Here is a 13,139-nt window from a genome sequence, read left to right as displayed (position 1 = left end):
CACAACAGAATCGTGGGGTTAACTTGAGAGGTTTCGTGGAGAGGGACGGCTCCAATTTCACTGAAATCTCCGTTTGTAGCGACGCTGAGGTATGTTGTAGGCTACAATAGATTTTAGCAGATTCCGGGAATGGTGTATTTTGTATGTATATATCTTGGCTTTGGAACTGGGACACACTGTAGCCGTTGGGAGTCAAAGTTAGGCAAATTGTTACCGAGGACGTTTCAGCACCATAGACAGCGCTCGGTGCGCAACTGCTGTGTCTGCCTGAGTCGTCCGGCTATCTAAACTTTTCACTCGACTGTGCAGACAGTGATTCATATATAGGGTAAGGGTAATATGTCACTTATATTGATAGATTGTTTGAGGGCTTGTCTGCATAGAATTTGATTAACTACTTTATTAGCAGTTTGCAAAAAAAAAGGTGGCTAGGCCTACAGTTTCATACAAAAGGATGTTAAAATGATAAACCCAAGGAAAGCACTATGGCTTAAGTTGTTTCCACTGGGGTCCTGTGTATTAAATTCATCGAAGCTACAATTAATAGAATCATTATATTTTTTTGTATCTTCACAGCGGGAGCTCATTGCGAAGATGAACGAGACCTCGGTAGTGAACGACTCTTCGGCAGCCGCAGTGTTGGCCGGAGGAGCGGAGGCTCTCCTCCCCTGGATGGAGGAGACCTCCTCCCCGGAGCGCATGAACGGCAGCCTGCTGGAGTTCTCCACCTCCAGGCTCCAGGGCTTCCCCATCAACCCGTGGGACATCATGCTCTGCATGTCGGGCACGGTCATCGCCTGCGAGAACGCCATCGTGGTGGCGATCATCTTCTACACGCCCACCCTCCGGACCCCCATGTTCGTGCTCATCGGCAGCCTGGCCACGGCGGACCTGCTGGCCGGCATGGGACTAATCCTCAACTTCGTGTTCCAGTACGTGATGGTCTCCTCGTCCTCCTCCGAGACCATCAGCCTGGTCACCGTGGGCTTCCTGGTGGCCTCGTTCACCGCGTCCATCAGCAGCCTGCTGGCCATCACCGTGGACCGCTATCTGTCCCTCTACAACGCCCTCACCTACTTCTCCGAGAAGACCCTGCGCTACGTGCACCTGATGCTGGGCGTGACGTGGGGCGCGTCGCTGACCCTGGGCCTGCTGCCCGTGCTCGGCTGGAACTGCCTGGACGAGCCGGATCGCTGCAGCATCGTGCGCCCGCTGACCCGCAGCAACGTGACCCTGATGGCCGCCGCCTTCTTCGTCATCTTCGCCCTCATGCTGACGCTGTACTTTCGGATCTGCAAGATCGTGTGTCGCCACGCGCACCAGATCGCGCTGCAGCAGCACTTCTTCAGCACGTCGCACTACGTGGCCACCAAGAAGGGGGTGTCCACGCTCGCCATCGTCCTGGGGACGTTCGGCGCCAGCTGGCTGCCCTTCGCCATCTACTGCTGCCTGGTGGGCGAGACGGACAAGTACCCGTCCGTGTACACGTACGCCACCCTGCTGCCGGCCACGTACAACTCCATGATCAACCCCATCATCTACGCCTACCGCAACGCGGAGATCCAGCGCTCGCTCTACGTGCTTTTCTGCGGCTGTTTTCGGGCCAAGCAGGGGGCCGCCTACCGCTCCAGGTCCCCTAGCGACGTGTGAAAGTGTGTGTGAAAGTGTGTGTGTGTGTGTGTGTGTGTGTGTGTGTGTGTGTGTGTGTGTGTGTGTGTGTGTGTGTGTGTGTGTGTGTGTGTGTGTGTGTGTGTGTGTGTGTGTGTGTGTGTGTGTGTGTGTGTGCGTGCGCGTGTATGTTTCAGTGGTGGAAGAAATAGGCCTACTCACATTTTTTACTTAGTAAAAGTATCAATACTGCAATGTAGAAATACTCTGTTTAAGTAAAAATGTGGTATTAAAAGTACAAAAGTATTGGCATAAAAATGTACTTAAAGTACCAAAAGTACAAAAGTATTGGCATAAAAATGTACTTAAAGTACCAAAAGTAAAAAAGTAGGCCTACTCGTTCTGCAGAAAGTTTTTAAATTTAGCAGAAAATAGCAGATCATTGTGAGCTTGTAGATCTGCTATTTTCAAATAGCCTAAGTTTAAATAGGGCTGAAGTGGTTAATGTATGTTTTGTAACAATAATCTAAAACTACAAAGTAACTAGTAACAAAAATTGTCAAATAATTGTAATGGAGTAAAAGTACAATATTTATCTCTGAGATGTAGGTAGTGGAGTAAGTATTGAAATTTGGAAATACTCCAGTAAAGTAAAAATACCTCAAAATTGTACTTAAGTAGGCCTACATGTACTTGAGTACATGTACTTACTTTCCACCACGTACGTGTGTGTGTGTGTGTGTGTGTGTGTGTGTGTGTGTGTGTGTGTGTGTGTGTGTGTGTGTGTGTGTGTGTGTGTGTGTGTGTGTGTGTGTGTGTGTGTGTGTGTGTGTGTGTGTGTGTGTGGTCAAAACCTGAGAAGGAAAATGCAGTGTAGTGACCATGGACAATCTGCTTAGAGACAGTTGACAGTGAATGCTTTACCAACACTTGGGGATGTTGTGTGATGCTACAATGTGTATATCTCACGCATATCTGCACTTTATCGTGTCTCAACAAAATTTAAGATGCGTTTTCAAATGCTGTGAACAACAACTTTGTGAAAAAAAGAAATTGGGGAAAAAAACTGCGAATGTATACAAGAAAAGTAATTTTGCACTTTATTCAATGTCTTTGAAATGCCAAAGCAGTATTGCATAGGCTTGTTATGTGTTAAAAGTTTGTATTTGTCAGTACTGTGGATCATTTTCTATTTTGTATTGTATTGTCTATGATGTACATTTTCTACAGGAGGAATAAAATGATTGAAAACAGGATACAAGCCTCACGTGTCTAACTGGCACGTTTATTTGAAAAAAGCCCCCCACCATATAGCCTACTCTACACATGACCTTTTTTGAAGAGGTCATGTTTGAAGAGACAGACCAGATAGTAAGTATCGCCCTGGAAAGAGGCTTCAATTTGCACCAAGTCCTGTTTGCACTGTGTGTGCGCGTGCGTGTGTGCGTGTGCGTGTGCGTGTGCGTGTGCGTGTGTGTGTGTGTGTGTGTGTGTGTGTGTGTGTGTGTGTGTGTGTGTGTGTGTGTGTGTGAGAGAGTGTGTGTGAGTGAGGGACAATGGGGGGAAAAGTGCTGTTACACAGAAAAATGACAGGCATGCAAGAAGTAGGCTACTCAGATGTTTTACTCAAGAAAAAGTAATATAAAAATACTCTGTTAAAAGTAAAGGCTATTCATTTTATTGAGTAAAAGTACAAAAGTATTGGCATTAAAATATACAAGGTAAATGTAGCTTACTGAAAAATAGCAGATCTACAAGCTCACAACACATGGTGACAGGTTGTGAGCTTGTAGATAAGGCCCTAGGGCTTAAATGTGCCTCCCTGTTGCTGATCTGGATATATGTATGTTGATAAAGATATGACTTTTTATGAGTCCAGGAAATGAGATGGACAGTTTTCATTTACTATCTTGATGGCATTAGTAGATAAATCTACACTTTAGGCACCTCAGTAGCCTTGGAAACCTGCTGATTGGCTTTCTTTAATTAACCTATTGTATGCACTGCACTGGCATAATTCTGTATCATGTAGTCTAACCTGCAACATGTGTTCAACAAAAAATTACATCAAATCACGTGTGAGAGCAGGCGCAAGAGTCTGAATGACAGCGTGCATGCGTGCTTTGGCCTACAGTGGCCTATGTGATAGTTTTATAGATGTGAGTAGAGGCTATGTCTGGCAGGATGGGTGCCAGAGACAGAGGTTTATCTGCGGGCCTGTTTAAACAGGCATCCGTTCCTGGTGCAGGGCAGGGGACCGGGATCCGACAAGCGGGTTTATTCCTTGTTTGCATGTTTAATAGGCTACAACAATGCATTGCCAAGCAGTGTTCATTCATTCTATCTTCAATTCACTTTGTGGAACTCACATCTTGTTTTAGTGGCTTACTGCAGCCAGAGTGCTGATGTCTGTAATGCTGTCCATGGTGCTGAAACCATTACAAGCTCAAAATCAGAACCATGGATAGCGCACTTCTCCTTTTGACATTCAGCCACTAATAGTCTTATGAGTGGTGCGACGGCAGTCACAACTGTGGATTATTATAGGCCTATAATGTAATTACACAAGAATACACACAACATTCCCAAATCCGCAGCTGTTTTTCACCAGAGAAGCGACCGCACGGTGTCGTGGCCTAGAGGACGAATGGAGCTCGCCAGGCAGGGGTGCCATCGTGTCCCCTTGAAAACATGGGCAAAAGGCAGGGAGCTGTTTGAATTATGGAAATGTTGGGCGAGGGAGACCTGGCCAGCACTCGAGGCAATCACTAAAGTACACTGTGGAATGATTCCCTCATTAATAATGTTAATTATAGTTGTAGCAAATACTTTCCACAGGCACATTATCATTATTAGCTTAGAGTTAGCCTTTCAGTCGATGGAAAGGGGGCTTTAGTGTTATTCATTGTGCAATGTCTCACGAATAGCTGATATCCTACTACTTCACTGTTTGTCGCTTTGGTATCCATTTTAAAGTGCTACCCCTGGAACTTTTACCCCCTTGGCGTGTGCTGTGCTCTCCCTCAATACTGAATACTTAATGCTGTCTCTGCTAACATGCAGTCCACCTCTAGCCTGGTAAACCCTCCCTCCGGAAATCTCAATTCCATTTCATTTCAGGAGTGAGTCTGGCCTGATCCGCCTGTCTGCAATATTGGCTGTGCTGGAGTTGGGCGGGAGTAATACCGTTGACTGACAACCCCTTCAGCCAATGATAATTTTTCCCCTTCAGCCAATCAGCAGTTCACCAGTCTTAATGTGACGCGACGGGACTTTTGAGACAGCCATACCCAAAATGGGTTGCCTTTTTCGGGTACAATGGTGTCACTGCCCGCCCCTACCGGTTCTCTAATTATTATTTTTTAAATAGGCTTTGTCATGATTAATTGACCACATATATGAAGTTAAACAACTCAATTCTATCCAAACGATATCTTATAAGTAAATTCCGTGCCTCAAAATAGAAGTTAGAGAGCTTTTTGAAGTAAAAAAATAGCGGAGAAAACTGCCCACAGAAAAAGATGGCTGCCGTTCGTGTTTTGGGCTCACTCGAACTCGCCACCTGATTGGCCAACTGTCGCTGTCAATCACAGAACGATGTGCGACGACGCTGATAGGCGCGTCCGTTTGGCATACACAGCCAATATTGCAGAGAGGCGGTTCATGCCAGACTCACTCCAGGAATCAAATAGAAATTAGATTTTCGGAGGGAGGGTTTACCAGGCTAGTCCACCTCCACTAACTTACTTTATCTCTCTCACACACACGCACGCACGCACGCTCGCTCGCTAGCAAGCAAGCAAGCTGATACACATACACATACACATACACATACACATACACATACACATACACATACACATACACATACACACACTCAAATCAATAATCTTCCTATAGGCCAGTCTGCTTCTGTTCTACATGCACCCCATGGGGCATGGTGACGGTCAGGAAGATCCAGGGAAGACACAGACCCGCCCACATGGCCATTATTAGAGGCTGCACATAATGGATATTCACCATGCATGAACACACACGCACGCACGCACACACACATGCACGTGTGCAGGTTATCTCGTAATGACAAACCTACATCTCCCTCAGTAAAATCTGCCTTGCAATAAAGGTCATGCTCATTTGCCCCCCTCCTTTGACTGGGCCTGTTCAAACAACGTGTGTATTACTCTCTCTCACACACACACACACACACACACACACACACACACACACACACACACACACACACACACAGTAAAATTGTTCATCATCAGTGTGTTAATTTAACTCTGAGTGTAATCAAGCCAAATGTATCCAACACTGATGAGTTTGCAAAAATGTGTGTGTGTGTGTGTGTGTGTGTGTGTGTGTGTGTGTGTGTGTGTGTGTGTGTGTGTGTGTGTGTGTGTGTGTGTGTTTGTGTTTTGAGGGCAGACAGGCCAAACCTGGCTCACGGGACATCTAGTCATGCCCATATGTGTTCTCAGAACAACAAAGTGAGGTGATGCTTCAGCTCTGTACATTGATTACATTGATTATTTCAGCCAATGTTACCTCCTCAGAACATGGATGCTGGGGTTCAAGTGGTTAAATGTAAACAGCAAAGTCTCTGAGATTAAACAAACATTTTATTCACAGGTAAACAACTATGCTGTTAGTGCAGCCTATCTATTTGGACAAACACTCGAACCTGCTGCCAGTTCCAGGAGCTCAGCTCCTTTCGCTCCAGCAATTTGCCCACTTGACCTTCAGTCCTGTCACACACACTTATCTATAGTGTGTGTGTGTGTGTGTGTGTGTGTGTGTGTGTGTGTGTGTGTGTGTGTGTGTGTGTGTGTGTGTGTGTGTGTGTGTGTGTGTGTGTGTGTGTGTGTGTGTGTGTGTGTGTGTGTGTGTGTGTGTGTGTGTGTGTGTGTGTGTGTGTGTGTGTGTGTGTAGAACAATAGAACTTAGTTGTCTGTACTTGTGAGGTGAAGATGTCTTAACTACACCTGAAATCAACTACGGGGGTTGGGGTGTGGAATAGGTATAGGTTAAAATGTGTGTAGTTTTGATAACACATTTAGTTAGAGAATAATTGCAAGCCTACGGCATGCCCTCTGGATATACTAGAATTACATGCACGTGTGTGCCTGTAGGTATTGTAAATACTTTATTCTTTATGCAAATTGTACTATGAGGCCAAACTCCTGATAGCATGTAGACTTCTTACGTGTGTGTGCGCGCATGCGTGTTAAGTTTGACTTGTGTGTTCATGTAATTATTCCAGTTTTTCAGCATGTATCTCTCACTTACTAGCCCTAGCCTTGACGACTTTGCAGGCTTATGCAAAGGCTAAATGTAATCTAGATAGCATGTTATGTAGACAGATGCCAGGTCATTTGCAGACCTGGCATCATATACTGTAGTATGTATAGTTTTAATGTACAGGTTATTGATCTTTTGATAATATACTGTTTACCTATGATCCTAGATTACTATTTCTATGATTTGATATATTACCTTGTGTTTTCCTTGCTTACTTTAAATCGTTCTGGATTAAGAGCGTCTGCTAAATGCCTAAATTGTTAGTTACAGTACCTGAATCTTTGACCTAGATACAGCTGTGTACCTGTTGAGTTATAATTATGTCAATTATGTAATTATTAAATATAACATAAGTGTAGGTCCATGAACACTAGAGCATAGTCAGTGATACCAATAGCTGTCTATTCTCTCCACCCCCGCCACCGAGGTGCAGGCTGCAGCACAATGGCTTTGTGTTGACAAGGTTTCTTTAAACATGAGATAAATAGTGTGGGTGTGAACTGCATTATGTGAAAAGAATGTGTGGGATGGAGGGTATACAACGATTATTTATTCTCTGGCTATTAATCCTACTATCTTCATTGCATACCCTACCCACCAATACAGGAAAAGTCTCATAACTTGTTAAACTTGAACCCTATAGCATCCCTATTCTGGGGGGGGGGGGGGGGATTGTAGATCAGCTATTTTCAGCAAATATATTTGGTGTAAAGGGGAGAGAAATAACAGAGCCGACCCCGGTCAACTAAGTATTAGTTTACAAAGTATAGGGGGGTTGAAGTGGTTAAACATGCACAAGCAAATCTGACCAATGCATCCTATGATGCACGAGTTATTTTCAAACATAGGTTGAGCTGAAAACTTGATTATACAAAGCAAAGTATGGTTGTTTCATGTTTAACAAAATTATTGCTATTATTGTTATGGTCAATATGTATAGGAGAATTGGGAGATACAATTCTTGGAAACTCAAATATCAGAACTTTTAAAAATCCATGTTGTAATGTGTGTGTATGAAACCAACAGACGTTGTTTCCATTTAGAACAGCAACAGACTGGCAGGTAAAGGTAAAATACTTAATTCCCATACACTAAACGTTAGCAAACAGTTGCTGGGTCCACGAGAGAGACCGAGCTGAAGGATTGAAAGTTATTCACCAATTAAATTGCGTCGAGATGTTATAGGTTGAAGAAGGAATGTGAGCCGCATGAGACAATTAATACAACTTCAGAAAAACATGGGGCAGCTTAATATTTTCACGGGGTTTCCAATGTTTTTTATACCGGCAGAGAACACCCCTCACATAATAATCTTATTCTTAGAGCTCCCCCTATTGACCAACTCATTTTAGCACATGTATTAAAGTGGAACTGGGTTGCTCCTATTGTTGTAACTATGTGCAGTAACAATTTGGGCATCAGATCAATTCCCAAGAAGAGACAAATTGGTTCACTGAAAAATTAAGCATCCAAATACATTCTTTAATGTTTCCTGCCTATGTATTGTAACAACACATGCAAAGCATAAACAGACTGAATGCTTAGAAATAGCAAAGACATTTAAATACCAAAATCATTATTAATAATGATGTGTGCATAACACATTTTGATCTGTTTATCTGTAGTTAGGCTTTAGCAGGTAAATCACATTCATAGACCTGTAAAAAAGCCATGTTTGGCATCATCACCTTTGACGAATTAGGACTTCAACAATTCCATCATAAAACTGAGTACATAAAAGAATGATGACATTTGGTGAATCGAAAAGCAAAGTTAATTGTCACAATAGAGGGTATGCGTGTGACATCATCATCAAACCCGGAAGTTATGCAGGAATGCCTACTGAGTGTCAAAAGAATACTTTCTGGCCTTGACAGCCCATGCATCCAAACATAAAAGTCATATCTGATTGCATTAAACAACATTAAACAATGTTAAACTCACTTTGCATGTTGCTTTGCCACTCGCTTTGCCACTCGATGTGCCATTCACTTTAAAGGGCAAGACCACTTTGGTAGAGGTTTGGGTTGTGTAGTTACCTCGCCATGATGTAACTCCAAAGGTGGACAAGAAATAAAAAATAATTGCTCCATTGATTAGAAATTGATCATTCAAAATATGCTCCCCATTGTCTTACATTGTACAGTAAAACAGCTCTCAAAGTCGCTCTTTTAGCATGTAAAAGAACGTAAACAAAGTTGATTCAGACAATATAGAACATCATCAAACCCAGTACTGTTTGTTTTCTTGAGAAAAAAAATGTTGATTTTGCTATTTTATTAGAAAGAAAACCCGGACTGGATCGTCGGATCCGGATCCGGATCTTCAAATAGTAAAATCATCAGGATGTTGACATTCTTATTAAAAAAATAAACAGTACTGGGTTTGGTGATGTTCTATATTGTCTGAATCAGCTTAGTTTGTGTTCGTTTACGGGCTAAAAGAGTGACTTTAAGAGCTGTTTCAGTGTACAATGTAAGTCAATGAGGAGTATATTTTGAATTATCAATTTCTAATCAATGGAGCAATTATTTTTCATTTCTTGTCCACCTTTGGAGTTACATCATGGCAAGGAAACTACACAACCCAAACCTTTACCAAAGTGGTCTTGCCCTTTAAGCATGCGCATACCCTCTATAGACACAACGTTGTCGAATGAATGAGAAATGTCATATACAGTACGCACATACATAGTCATCATGTAAGAGTCACTTTCTGGTCATGGCTTATGTCTTGTCTAATTGTACTGTCTTGACAGAACAGACACTATAAAAACTGTGATAAGGCAAGGCAGCAGTAATTCTTATGACCTCTGTCTATTCACAAATGTGCGTATAAAAAGTGATTCTAATAAGTTCCTCTTTTGCATTGAGATTTGTAAATGTGTGTGCTTTCACAAGTGATTCAATAGAGATCACAAGTCAGGAAAAGATGAGGCAATTGATGAACATTCTGTATCATTTATATGGCCATTTATGTAGTCATTTTCCCTTATGTAAGCATGCAGCTAAAGAGTACATTTTATGAAGGTAAGTACAGTATGATGAGGTCACTGCTATGGTTCAAGCACATCACAGTGAACTTGGATGGTTTTACAGTCCATGAAGCTGCCTTACGAGTCTTTGGTTTCACCAGATAGAACCATCCTGTGTGTACTAGGCACCATACTTCCAGTTCTGTCCTCACCTCTTGCAAGGACACTGTTCTTGAGTACATACTTCCTTTTAAGACACTGGGTGGGTGATATCATGAGAGGTCTTCTTCGTTGTAGAGGAAAACATAGTAAAGAACAGCAGACAGAGCCAGCAGAGCGACTGACAGCACCATATTCCTCCGGTTCTCTCCCCTCAAAACGTCAAGTTCCTTATCTAAAAAGAAAATAAATGAAGGAATTGTTATTATTATTACAGTATGATTTAATATGAATTGTGTGACTGACTGTCATACATTTTATACTCCACCAAATATGTATAATTCCTAGCTGATACTGAAAGATATTTATTATTATTATTCATTTTTACTGATCGTAGTAGTCACTCAGGAGATAAGAGTTGCCGTCTAGGAGCCGGAAGGTTCAAGATGATGCGAAGAACATTGTTAAGCGCATTTGTGTGGTCGAAATTACAAGAAAATGCGCTATATAATGCAGTTCTTTTTTTGTTGTTGAGTTCTTAAAGGGATATTTCACTTTCAAACATGTTATGGGTCATTTGAACGTCTACTCTGGCTTTTGTGTGCACCCCAGACCGTTTTTAGGTTGCTTGCTTGATATTTGATATTCATTTTATCAGGGCAAGTGTTTAATGTAACCACTTGAACCCCAGCATTGCCAAAAAATCTGATCTACAAGCATGTAGTTCGGCTATTTTGGGCAAAGACATTTGCTGTAGAGAGAAAAAAGCAGTCCAAGTACAGTTGCCACTCAGATCCATTTCATTGAGAATAGAGGGTTTAAGTGTTTAATGTAAACTCACCTAGCTTCTGCACCCTCTCCTGCATGATTGCCATTTCATCTTCAAGCTCTTGTCTGTGGAGGATAAACATTCACTCAAGGACATGCCATCAGAGCTTTCAGCCAGGTTCTGGCCAAGCCACGAGGTAAAGTAGGCCCATCTCTAGGTTATAGATGCAATAGTAAATATTCACAAAACAAGCAAAATTTGGTGCCATCATCTCTCACCTTTCCCGATCAGACAGCTCCTGGCGACGGTTTTTGAACTCGGCCTTCTCAATGTTGTCCTGACAACGCGACCGTCGTTCTTCCACACGATCAATCTAGACAAAATGTCCAAGCCATTATATAGCCTACAAATCATATGTGAAATGTATATTTTTTTTTTATAAAGTTTCAAATAAAAGGTTGTGTGTATATCTATATCTATATAAAATATATAAACATTTTGAAAGGTTAAAGTTATTCAGATAGTATTCATTGCTATTGTTCAGGAACAGTCTCTCCAGCTCTATAATAAACAGAAAATACATTTCCAGGTGGGTTGCCAATTTCATCCTATCAGGAGATAATTTATCAGCTTCAATAATATAGTGTTGCTGTTTCTATTTTGTCTGCTCAGTCATCACTTCCAATTTCACTTGTTTATCCTGTATTCTGTAGGACTTCTCTCTCCCGATTGGATTACATTGGGTGTCCCGACCCCGGTTTCTGAATAAACACTGTGTAGAAACAATGATATACTGTACTACAGCTATGTAACACTTGGTTATGGTGCAATAAGAGATTTTCTTCAGTTACAATAAGTGTTAAATATTTCTATATTCTGTTAAGGAAGTTAAGGAACATGGGTCTCTACATCTCTCCAGCTCAACAGAAGATATGTCAGGGTTTCCAATTTAATCAAATCAAGATGATAACTGATTATAGACAGGGGTCATCATCAATATGTCCAATTGTCCATACACGGACAAATTTGTCCCTGGCAAGACTTGTCCTTGTCTGTGGCAAATTTTACATTTTGTTTTTACATGACATTATAATGTTCTCATTTTGATCATAAGACCCAAACACTGAATGTCAGTCTCCAGGTTTTCATCAGAATATCTATGATACTGATTTACTATGACACTATGGAATATTAGGAGTCCGCCAGTATGGTGCGCAAACCTTTTATTTTCAAGGACCCCAGTTCTCTCTCCTGTTCGGTTCAACTACAATGTGACAGATTGTGAGTGAATGAATTAAAGGCACACAGCAGGACAGTAATAATGACCCCATGAAGAAACACTCATAAATGTCTTAAACTTACTTCGCTGGCGACACTTATTTTCTCTCGCCTTTTGTCCTTTGATTTGGTCATTTTGAACGATTTTGACACCAAACTAAACTGTTATGGTTAAAGACTACTATGCGGAAGTAATCTTCTTCTACCGTAGTCTTCTACACGTCACTTTACGGAGGATACAAAGGGTGCGTTCGGAAATACAGCACTGAGCGCACTGGCCAATACAAACTAATAGGCGAGTGCGCTCCGGTGTGCAATATCCGAACGCACCCAAAAGTGTCGGGAGTCAGTTTTGCTGTCCTCCAGTGGTGAGGATATTACTAGCAACAAAACATGCGGTAAGTGAATGCTAGCCCTGATACATGACTGTCATGGATGATCTTCAAAATAGTGTTTGCACTTTCTCCTTTTTTAATCCGTACATCTACATAAACGTCTAAATTTCAAATATAAAGTACTAACCCTATGGCCACAAATATTGCAATTATGTACGGATCTTTAGAAGTACCTGTATATTCCGTATTATTAAATAAAAAGTATTTTAATGTAATTAGTGGCCGTTTTCACTGTTCTCCTTTTGTTTTCAACCACGTGACCTTATCGGTTGGGAGGTGTATTGCACTCTAATACATTACAAGTCTATGAGGAAATGGCCACCAATCAGATTAAAATGCTTTTTATTTAACAATACGGAATATACGGGTACTTTTTAGAAGTTGTACATCATTTTAACATCCGTGGCCATAGGGTAAGTACTTTATATTAGAAATGTGAACGTTTATGTAGATGTACAGACCAAAAAGGGAGAAAATGCAAACACTATTTTGAAGATCATCCAAGACGGTCATGGGGTGACCGTCTTGTGATCCAAGGCTATAAAGTAAATGCCGATGGTGATCCTACTGGATTTCCAATATACACAAAGTTTGAATAGGCCTATTTATTTCAAGGACATTTTATTTTTGAGAATATCTATCAAAGTGTATA

The 13,139-nt window shown here is 41.7% G+C and overlaps 2 protein-coding genes across 2 annotated transcripts; one reads left to right on the top strand and one right to left on the bottom strand.

Annotated features, from left to right (window-relative positions):
* Positions 1-594: 594 nt before the first annotated feature.
* On the top strand, positions 595-1,650 carry gpr6 (G protein-coupled receptor 6; the record flags this gene model as incomplete). The annotated part of the gene is made up of 1 exon (XM_080453185.1): positions 595-1,650. One exon carries the CDS (start codon positions 595-597, stop codon positions 1,648-1,650), a length of 1,056 nt encoding a protein of 351 aa, XP_080309311.1.
* A 7,674-nt stretch (positions 1,651-9,324) lies between these two features.
* ccdc167 (coiled-coil domain containing 167) lies at positions 9,325-12,292 on the bottom strand. The gene is made up of 4 exons (XM_080454221.1): positions 12,177-12,292; positions 11,093-11,187; positions 10,887-10,939; positions 9,325-10,280 (listed from the first exon to the last, which is right to left on the bottom strand). Exons 1-4 carry the CDS (start codon positions 12,225-12,227, stop codon positions 10,159-10,161), a joined length of 321 nt encoding a protein of 106 aa, XP_080310347.1. The 5' UTR covers positions 12,228-12,292; the 3' UTR covers positions 9,325-10,158.
* Between the last annotated feature and the right edge of the window lie 847 nt (positions 12,293-13,139).

This window comes from Gymnoscopelus braueri, assembly GCF_963280865.1.
Source record: "Gymnoscopelus braueri genome assembly, chromosome: 16".
Lineage (NCBI taxonomy): Eukaryota > Metazoa > Chordata > Actinopteri > Myctophiformes > Myctophidae > Gymnoscopelus > Gymnoscopelus braueri.
This window is presented reverse-complemented; position numbering and strand designations above follow the sequence as displayed.